General features: G+C 38.9%; 2 protein-coding genes across 2 annotated transcripts; both read right to left on the bottom strand.

Moving 5' to 3' along the window:
* Window positions 1-1,366: 1,366 nt before the first annotated feature.
* LOC110932591 (eukaryotic peptide chain release factor GTP-binding subunit-like) lies at window positions 1,367-1,750 on the bottom strand. The gene has a single exon (XM_022175918.1). The coding sequence runs from the start codon at window positions 1,748-1,750 to the stop codon at window positions 1,367-1,369; it is 384 nt and encodes a 127-aa protein (XP_022031610.1).
* A 917-nt stretch (window positions 1,751-2,667) lies between these two features.
* LOC110932599 (GATA zinc finger domain-containing protein 14-like) lies at window positions 2,668-3,324 on the bottom strand. The gene has a single exon (XM_022175927.1). It carries the CDS (start codon window positions 3,322-3,324, stop codon window positions 2,668-2,670), a length of 657 nt encoding a protein of 218 aa, XP_022031619.1.
* Between the last annotated feature and the right edge of the window lie 8,087 nt (window positions 3,325-11,411).

The following is an 11,411-nucleotide window of genomic DNA, read 5'->3' as shown; positions in this document are numbered from 1 at the left end:
TAATACCCTTCAAATCAGCAATGGTCCATCCAATCGCCGCCCGATTGGTGACCAAAACACACATCAATTTCTCTTCTTGCTCCACGGTTAAGTTTGATGCAATGATAACCGGGAGCGTATTGCCTTCACCAACATAAGCATACTTGAGATGCTTCGGCAATGCTTTCAATTCAACCTCCGGAGGTTCTACTAGCGACGACTTCAACTTGGTATCAATGCTCTCCGGTAAACTCTCGACTTGGTGCGTCCATGTCGGTTTTCCCTCTCTAACCGCAAGCACCTCCAAACTTTTCACTTCTTCGTCTATGCTCTTTTCCACCTCCACCTGTGACTTGTCTAACATATAACAATCCTCCATTGTGCTTTCCCCATCCACGACTATGTCGCAAAGAGGTATACACGTGTCAACAATGTCCGCCATATAGCATTCATCATCAACTGGAGGGCTCATAAGTCCAGAAAAAACATGCAACCTCAACCTTCAGTTTCCAAATGTCATGTCAACTGTTCCTGTTTTGCAATCAATTTGAGAATTCGCAGTTGCTAAGAACGGTCGACCCAAAATCACCGTAGGTTGCTTGGTTGGGTCCTTGGCCACATAATCAAGAACTAGAAAGTCCACCGGATAGTAAAAATCCTCGATTTTTACTATCACATCCGAGACAATTCCACGGGGTAATTTGGGTGTCAAACCGGCTAACACCTTGGTGGTGTTTGACGATTGAAGTGGACCAAACTCGTATTGGTCATACAAACTACTCGGTAAAATGTTCACGCGAGCACCAAGATCTAGAAGTGCTCGGTTGATTTTAAAATCGCCTACTTGAATTGAAATGATAGGCGCACCCGGATCTTGGAGCTTAGGTGGAAGTGCACCCGAAAGAATCGAACTTACATTTTTGGTTAAATCTAATTTTTTAGGAAATTTATGAGTTCGTTTCTGGGTACACAATTCTTTCAAGTACTTAGCATAAGACGGTACTTGTTTGATTGCATCCAAAAGAGGTAAGTTGATTTTTACTTGTTTGAAAATTTCCAACAACTCTTCTTGTTGTGGACCTCTTTTGTTTACGACCTTCTTTATGGGTCCCTTCAATGCTTCGGGATAAGGGGCGGTATTAGCCTCCACACCCTTTTCCTTAGCCTTGGGGACAGGGATGGTCACAACGGGAGTGTTATTATTCTTTTTCAAGTCATTTCTATTTTGACCCGTTTGACCATCCTCATACTCATCCTCACTAGCATCTTCCACCACCCCTTCCACAAACTGGGGTGATGATGGCTCAACACCGTTATCTACAACTCGACCACTACGTAAAGTAATTTTATTAATTGGTACCTCACGTGTGTTCCTTGAGCTTGACCCTTAATGCTTAGGGTTCACCATTGTGTCACTTGGAAGCTTCCCCGAGCTTCCTCTCACTTGAGCCATTTCCTCCGCGAGTTGGCCTACTTGTTTTGCTAATGCTTCATGTGCTTTGTCCCGAATCTCATTCTCCTTCTTGGATTCTTGCATCATTGAAAGCATCGCATCCATTTTCGCATTCAAATCATTACCACCCCCTTGGTTGTTTGACCCACTTCCATTACCACCTTGGTTGTTGTAATTTCTTTGATACCCACCTTGATAATTATTATCTCTACCTTGGTATCCTTGATTGTAATTGCGTTGGTAACCTCCTTGGTTACCACCTTGGCGATTTTGATATGATGACCCGCTTTGATTACCCGGTTGAAAGTTCGGGTTCATTTGATTCGCGACATTCCCATATCGGAAGTTGGGATGGTTTCTCAATCCGGGGTGATAGGTGTTCGAATTCATATCATTATTTTTTCTATCCCCGAACACTTGATTCACTTCCTCGGGGTACTCACCCGGCCCCGTTGGACATTGATCGGTCCTATGGCCAATATCTCCACAATCCTCACATACCGCGAATTAGACCACATTCACCTCTTTCTTTTTCATACGCGCTATTTCCCGTTCTAAAGTGGAAATCCGATCCTTAGAATCAAGATCGGGTAGTGATCGGGAAACGGGATGCTTCTTGGCTCGGTCGGCTGATTCCTTTTCCTTTGACCGTTTGCTCATCTGCTCAAGAAATTCCCAATCGTCATCTTCATGATTGCTCAAAAGAGTCTCGTTGCTCGTTGACTCGAGACGATTCCATGTCGCGTCATCCAAACCACGTACAAAGCACTTCACCAATTCCCACTTTTCTATTTGGTGATGTGGGCATCTCCTCATCAATTCTTTAAATCGAGTGAATGCTTCATGCAACGGTTCACTCGATAGTTGCCGAAATGACCTTATTTCATCCCTAGCGTCGTCGGTCTTCGCCATCGAATAGTATTCGTCTAAAAAGGCTTGTTGCATTTCACCCCATGTCCGGATGCTATTCGCCGGAAGGGTGAGAAACCATTGATTTGCCTTGTCTTTCAACGAAAATTGGAATAAGCGAAGTTTGACCTCCTCTAATGCGAAGTTGTACCCCCCGATAGTGTTACAAATAGACGAAAACTCCGCCAAGTGCGTATACGGCTCATTATTATACCTTCCATTGAAATGGGGAAGTATATTAATGTAATGAGGTTTAAAATCAAACATTCTCCGTTCGCACACTATCGGAGAGTCATTTTCAGTAACTACCGGTCGAAAACGGTCATTCACTCCTCATGGAGGTTGTTGTTGTAAAACCCGTCGTTCCGGTTCCTTTGATTGTTGTTTCGTGGCGGGCCATTGTTTTCGTAACCGTCATTCCTCCTAGTTCCATACCCGTAGTCATTGTCCCCCACAAAATTGGCGTTTTGATAGCCAAACTCCTCATCTTCAAATCCTCTCGCATTGTAAACATTACCCTGATTCACATATCCCCAATCTTCATCATCATTCGCCCGATCATCATAATATCCCCCATCGTCCGAATATTCCGTATGAACACTCACATGTTCCGGCGATTGATAACCGGGCACACTATAAGGTTCGTCATCGGGGATGGCGTTTCTCAAATCGTCTATGTTGAAAAATGAGTCTTCGTTCGCGGGATTGCCACGATCTCGGTTGCCTCGACGGTCGGAATTGACATTCCGGTCATCAAGGTTGATGGGTAAGGAAGTTTGTCGATGAAGGTTTTGTTGTGGTGGTGTTCTTTGGGTGTTGTTGGGATTTTGGTTTTGGAAAGGTGGTGTGGGTGGTCCGGTATTGTTGTTACCACCCGGTCGCTCTTGAGGTATAGGTTGAACATTTTGGGCAGGATGAAAGGTTCCTCTGGATTGGAATTGGTTTTGATTGAGGTTTGGGTGATTGGAGTTTTGGTTTACCATTGAATCGGTTTCAATGGACGGTGTGGATTGTCGTGTTTGGGCGGCTTGGTTAGAAACAATGGTTGCTTCTAACCGGCTTGCTAAATTCCTTCTTGCGATTCTTTCAATTTCCGGTTCATAAACTAATGGTGAAGTCCTCCCGGAATTCTTTGTATGCATGCACTACCTGTAATCTGCACAAGTAACACACCCGCGTAACAAGGAAAAAGACAAAGTATAAGAAAAGAAATTATGCACTTAAACAGTTAATCACGTAATTCAAACAATATCCAAACACAAAGCGCACGCACTCCCCGGCAACGGCGCCAAAATTTGATAGGATTGTCGTGCTCCGGTCAAAGATAAGATTTATAAGCTCAAATTACCCTTAACAAATAGTTAGTGGTAGTAACGGGTCGAACCACGAAGAGTATGTGGTTTGCGTATGGATTTGATCGAATTATAAAAAGGTGTCACAGTTTATGGAGCTTGCTATAATATTTGTTTTCTTTTTGTTTTGTTGGAAGATGTGAATTTAACTAATAAAATTGATTTGATTGATTAATAACTACTAATTAACGAATGCACGAAAGATTGATTACTAAACAATAATACGAAAAAGGGTTCACACCCGGTTTCGGTAATTGCCAACCTAGGGTTTCTACAAGTTCTTAGATTCAACTCAATTATGTATGATTAGCGGACATAGTGTACTGTGACTTAGGTGCTAATAACTATCAACGTTTCGAAAAATGGTCAAGAATACACTTTGTAATCAACACAAGTAAAACCTAACCACGATAATACACAATTACATATAACCATTTCGTAAAGTCATAACTTTTAACATCGTTCGACAATTTACGAATTCGCAACAAATGTAACACTACTATCAATGGTTTCAAAAATCAAATGAAGTAATAAACAATTCGAAACCCTAAATTAAACAACTACCTACGCCGGGGTGAAACCGAGATGATTAGTGATGTGCGTTAGGTGTAATATAATTTAGGTGTATATTTTAAGCCCTTTTTACACTTTTTAGCCAAGTTTTAAATTTATAAAACACGATATTTACTAACACTAAACACACATATGGGCAAGTGCACCCATCGTGGACGTAGTATAGTGTTGGTAAGATACTGAGGTCGTCCAAGGACACAAGAGCTTTTAGTACCGGTTTATCCTCAACGTCCAATCAAATCAAAATATTAGAAAAAATGTTTTAAACTAAGAAAATAAAACTAACTAAAATGCTGAAAAATAAAATAAAAACAAAAACAGATAGACAAGATGAATCACTTGGATCCGGCTCGTGTATAGTGTAACCTTTGATTATTTTCGCACTTTTGCACTTGTTTAAGAGATTATCTTAGTTATTGTAGTAGGCCCCTCTTTTGAAGGCGACGTTACCCTCAACCCAGTAGTTTGAGTCAGCAAGGATACAATCCTAAAGGGTCGGATTATTGAAAGATAATTAATTAAGTTATTAATGCATAATGTGGTAGGCCCCTCTTTTGAAGGCAACGTTACCCTCGGCTAAGTAGTCTGAGTCAGCAGGGATACAGTCCTAAGTAGTCGGGTTAAAGTTTTAATAGTAGTTTAACTTATGAGGGGGTCAAAAAGTTTGGACCCCCGCCATCCAATACCGTTGGGTATTGAAGGAGGTCCTACTAAATTTGACCTAGGTCCTTTGCAGGATCTATACATTGAACAATGGCAAGACTCTTACCAAACCGTTCCCTTAACCCCTGACCAGGTAGCCAACATACCTCCATATAGACCGTGGAGATATGAATGGTGAAAATCTTTTATTTTATATAGACAGTAAAATAATGCCAAGACACCACGGACAAACGATAAGGAAGAATCACCTTCAACATAAGAAACTAGTAATTAAAGTCATTAATACAAAACCAATTAAAAAGTGCAAAAGATTAAAAATAAAAAGTATTACACTAGACACTTGTCTTCACCAAGTGATGTAAGAGACTTTGGCAAACATGGCCTTTGATTGTCAAGAACTCTTACGATCAATCTTGGATCCCGAGACAACTCACACACTCTATGATGGATAATGGATGATGGTGGTGGATGTAGGATCGTGATCTGACCTGAACGAGTCGTTCAGAGGAGTTTTACTTCGTTTCAGGTGCGGAATAACAAGAAACGAAGGTAGAAACAGCTTGTTCTTCACTAAATATGCTGATTTTATTGATCTGGCAACGTTTACAGCTCAAACCTCACACCGGCAGCACTTCGGCATGGAATACAAGACAATCGATAAGGTTTTGCTCGAATGACCACTATTTATAGATATGGTGGTTTCGCTCCAATGGACACATGTCCATATAAGCGAAACCTCTCATGTACAGATAAGCAAAACCACCTACTAAATGTCCCTATAAGCGAAACCTATGTTCTATACACACACATTTCATATTTTCTCGTAAAACACGCCCTAATCTATACAATACAATGGAAGACTCGATACAAGACGAAGTCGACAGATGTAGTGCACCAACAGACTCCCCCTCAGATGTTGACGAGTCGACTATCGAGTCACGACAATGCTGTGTCTTACATCTTCAGTCTTGAATAGTCTCTGGGCTTTTCTCTCTCTCTATCTTCATCAACAGACTCTCCTTTGCTTGTATATCTTCAGACTCCCCCTCTCGATTTGCTGGTATTCCTTTGTTCTTCAGCAACCATCTGATACGGGATCATTGTCTGGCCCTTTGTCTTTAGTTCCAAGATCGAAACCTGGCTATCATCTAGCTTGGGTCTCAGGATCGACCTGGCACAACTTGACCTGCATAGACTCTTCCTCATAATAAGTTTTCTAAATTTAACAATTTGTAGTGCACCAGTTCTGACATAGTCAGATGACACCCTCTCATAAAATATTCATCAACAATCACTCTCCCTCAGATCATATACACATGATGAACCACTTGTTGATTTAAAAACATATTTTGACAATTAAGACACACTCCCCCTCACAACAATGTCATCATGTTTAGCACTTGGAATTTTGAAAATCAGCTTTCCAACACCAGTTGTCGAAAATCTTTTTGACTTTTTCAAAAGTTTATGCTAAAACACACATAAAATCTTTTGGATTTTCTGAAAGAAAGTAACTAATATTACTTGAAATGACACTAACTGACATCAATTGTAAAGACATACAGAAAAATGCAGAAATGAAATATTTACAAGCATATTTTTGTGAGTTCGTGTAAGAGGATCCTATCAGTTATAAGACATGTCACCAACACCGCTAAGCTGATTACATTTTAAGTTCTAAACAATTCACCTAGATTGTCAGTATATTTGTCCACTTAAATTTTCACACAAAGTTCAACTGATTCGAGATACGATATTAATGTCTTAGATACTTAACTTATTCGTGTGTCCTACTACTTGAATATACTCCCGTATCCAGATCCCAATATTCAGTCTTACATGTGAGTATACCACAACTGATATCTGTTTAGGGGTTAAATGCGAGGGCCGTGAGAGCTCAGGTCGATACTCCCATATACGCAGAGAGATGACGGCTTCGACTTTTCGGTGTGTCCCCTTTAGAGGATCTTTTTTATTTCAACAGCAGCGACTATCAATTTTATTGTTTCATCAGCATGCTGAGGGCGAAGCTATGTTTCAAGCTTTTGCGAAAAGCATTATCCGGGGACTAGGTCAGTACTTCCATACAGCAGAAGTCCCGGGATAATACCCCAGATAACACTGAGCATAAAGACCTAGTATCTCAGAATAAGGGACCTTTGAGCATAAAGACCTAGTATCTCATAATAAGGGACCTTTCAAACAAGATTTCAGGGGTTACCTATATATCCAAGAAGTTGTTAACCCACAGAATAAGCAAGTTTGAAATTTTATGTTTATATCTCGTCACAATTTACTAAGTGTATAAAAACCTACTGACACATCCTCAGCAAGATTGTTTATTACATTTTATCTTTACAAAGCTTTAGCATGTTATGACAGTCTACAGATGTACTATCATTTCCTCTTTTCACAACGAAACTCATTTTGATTTTATCTTGTTTTTGTATTTTTCAAATTTTCTAATGTTTTTGGATTTTCTAAAATAATACTCCCCCTAAAATGCAAACATATTAACGAAAAATTGAAAACAACTAATCTCTAGACCCACTTGAAAACATAAAATACAACACAAACTATACAGAAATTTGACAACTGACATCGAATCACATCTAATCGCCATTCACTATGCATAAACAATCAGAACTCCCCCTTTCAACAAACCATTTTCTCATTTAGATCTCAAAACACTTAAGTTTGTTTTAATCAAAATGATTTTTCCGGAAAATGAATTTGTGTTAACCACTTGAAGGTTTACCACTTGTAAAATTGGGGTTATGGTTCATCATCTTGTCAGTTTCTATCATGTTAGTAAATCAAGTACAACTTAATGTCCCTGATTTACCGTTTTGCACTCAAGTAACTTCTGTATCACTTGTAAAATAACCACTTGTAAGATCACAAACAATACCACTTGTAGGTATGACTAACCAATACCAACTGTAGGAATGAGTCATCTACATTAACCTCTTTACCACTTGTAAGATTAGTCATAAAGATGCCGATTCCTGCTTCTCAATTACCCACCTGGAAGCTCCGGCGTAGTCCTTTCACCTGTAAAATTTCAAACACTTTCAAAATCTTTCAAGCAAACTTTACAAACACTAGAATGATGCCGATTCCTGATCCACAATATAAACTTGGGATCTCCGGCGTAGTCCTAAGACTTTATGGGAAACAGACTTCCATCCAAGTCTTTTCAGACTTGATGGCTTTCAACTCTTGCGCAGTGGGGTTGTATGTTGCCTTTTTTGTAGCATAAAAATCTTTAACCCCCTTTGCTTTCCCATTCAACATCTTCCCAAAAATTTTCTTAACACTTCCATTAAATGTTTTCTCGACATCAAACTTATTTTTTTCGGTGTAAAACTGATTCGAGATTTCAACTTTACCAACTTTCTGCTTAACCTCTTCAAATTTCAGTGATGGAAAATCATCATCATTCACTGAAATTTTCACCTCACCTTGTGGCTCCTCTGGCTTTGTGGAACCAGATTCATTGCCAACATTCAAATTAACCTTCTTAACAACCCACACTTGGTTGTCATTTTCTTTCTTTTTATAAAAATTCTTTTTCGAACACTCACCAACCTCGTATATTGAATTTTCAAAAATTTTAAGTCTATTTGTTGGTGGTTCATCATTAACAACTTTTTCTTTAAATTTCTCTGAAACTCTCTGTTTTGTTTTGGCACTTTTCAGACAGTTCCATGCAATGTGACCAGCTTCATTGCATCTGTAACAGGTACGAGTTTCCTTTGGATGTGACACTTCAGATCCATTTTTCTCTTCTCTGCAAGAAACTCCTGATTTGACTGTCTCCAAAATGGTTTCTTCTGTTCATTTTCTGAGCTTCCACCTGACACAAATTCTGTTTTTGTTTTAGAATTTTTCTCATTTTTATGATTTTCTGGTGGAATAAATCCTAAACCTTTCTTTTTGTAGCTACGATTTTGGTTAGGTTTCTTTTGAAAACCAGAACCAGAATTGTAACCCTTTTTCTTGTTTAGACGTTGTTGAACTCTTGAAGTATACTTTTTAGGTTTTTCAGTAAGATTTAAATCTATTTCACAAATATTAATTTCTGTCATTTTGAAAACCTTTTTGATCATGTCAAAACGAACACTTCTTATTGGAAATTCTCTGTCATAGTATAATTTGTCCGAATCATTTAAAGTGTATGCAACTTCAAATGTTTCATCATCCAAATTTGCTTTTGATAACAAAAATTCTCTACTGTAAGACCGTTTAACCGACGACTTTTGACTGTTGACTGACGAATTCGACCCTCCAGACTCAGATTTAGACTCGGACTCCTCATCAGTATCCAACACCTGATCGACCACCTTTTTGATTAACTCAGACTCATGATCAGTGTCAGACGAGGTGAACGTGACATCAATGTTTTCTGGTAATTCATCAGTTGTGTCGGTTTTTAGCTTTATATTGACTGCTTTTTCAAGTTGCTCCTCGTTTGGTTTTCTAGGTGAATATCCTTCCCAAATCGGAGGCGGACACTTGTTATAGCTAACAGTCGGTTTCTTACCACTATCTTTCTTTTTCTTCGGCTTTTCATCTTGAAAAGCTTCCATTCCTGCAACAGTTGGGTAAATATGATCAATGAGATAATCAGAACTTGAATAACTTTGTAATAATCGTCTAATTCTCTCATTCTCGATACTCTCTGTCTCTAACTCTTGCTTCCATTTAGCACTTTCTTCGATGTAGAAGTTGATAGCTTTCTGCTTTGTCATCATGACTGCATTCATCATCGTTAGTGCTTGTTCTCTTTCTGAATTTGTCTTTTGGAGACCAGTTACTGTTTTGTTCAAGACATCATAAGATTCTTTCACATAGTTGAGATTGAACAGTAACTGCTCTTTCTTCTTCTCATATTCAGCAATTATGTCATCTTTTGCTGCACATTCCTTGCAAGCTTCCAAACACTTCTCGCAAGGCTTTACAACTTCAACAATCTTCTCAATCTCGATTGTCTTCACCACTTCTACTACTTTGTCTGCTTCTTTCATTTTTTCTTCTACCTTTACATGCTCACTCTCAACATTCTTCTCAGCAACACTTTCAACACTTTCTTTCTGAACAACATCTTCAGATTTCATTTGTTGTTGTTCTTTAGCAGCTCGTTTCTCCTTCAGTTTCTCCATGCGATCTGCAAAATAGAAATGAAAACTTTCAGGAGATAGATGAGATTTAGCAACATTAATGTGTTTTTCCTCCTCATCATCACTGCTGCTATCATTTGGAGATGATTGATCAAACTGTATAGATTTATCAGAATCAGCATCCGATAAACCAGAATCAGATGGGGTTTGATCAAATACAACTTCTTTTTCTGAGTTAACATCATTTTGTACACTCTCATCTGAACTTTGTAAACTTTCATCAACACTTTTCACTGTTACACCAATAGACTTCATCCATGTGGCAAACATGTCTGGTTCTCTAACAATCTTTGCAATGAAAGCTTTGAAATCTCCTTTTTCATCAACAAACATATCCCAGCTGAAGCCTTCAGGTAGTCGTTCATCATCTTGATCGACTATACATGCTTTACTTTCAGATGATATGTAGTTGCTCCATTTAAAGTCCACCAAACACGCTCTCTTTGAATCCTCAATCTTTCTACCATGAGTCGTCTGTGAATCTTGTGATTGACCAACTTGCTGATAAATGGCTTTCTGTTAGTAATCATCTTTTTCGAACGGATTCTGAGCTCCACTAGCTTCCCTGTTCTTGCATTCCCGTTTGAAATGACCTTTCTCCCTGCATCGAAAACAAGTAACTTTAGATTTATCAAAACCTAAAGTAGATACATGAGCATCAAGAAAGTCATTTCTCCCGGTGATTGTCTTAAACCTTTCAGCACGTCTAAGAACACTAGCTTGACGCCATTTGATATCCATTAATTCCATCTCTTCGGCGTCTATTTGATCGTAATCCTCCTTTGTAAGCATAGGATTCCCGATTCGACCAGCCACTAGACCCTCATAAGATAATGTAACACCTCGAAATTTTGTGTCCAATAATGTGCTGACACGTGTCATAAGTTTACACGTGGCATTAAATATTAAATAAAGGACTAAAGTTGACAAATCTTGAAAGTATGTAAATTCGAGGGTTATAAATGTCAACGAAGGGTAAATATACTGTATAGTAACCCAAATCGATGCTCGAACCTCCAAACGAACAAATCATGGATCGTACGGAACGAAACGCGGGAGAAAGTGAGAGATTTCAAGCTACAGGGGTTAATTGTGTCAACATGTTTAATTTATACCTCTGAGTGACCCTTTGACGAACCCGAGGCTTTGTAACAGTAAAATACGCTCACTAGTATATACTATATAAATTTCGCGAAGTTCCGTTTTAAAACGAGAAAGTTATGATCAAATTCGTATGCGAGGGGTTAAAAGCGTCAACAATGAAAGTTAAGGCTTTTCGGATAGTAATTAAACAAACCG

This window comes from Helianthus annuus, chromosome 1 (genome assembly GCF_002127325.2).
Source record: "Helianthus annuus cultivar XRQ/B chromosome 1, HanXRQr2.0-SUNRISE, whole genome shotgun sequence".
Lineage (NCBI taxonomy): Eukaryota > Viridiplantae > Streptophyta > Magnoliopsida > Asterales > Asteraceae > Helianthus > Helianthus annuus.
This window is presented reverse-complemented; position numbering and strand designations above follow the sequence as displayed.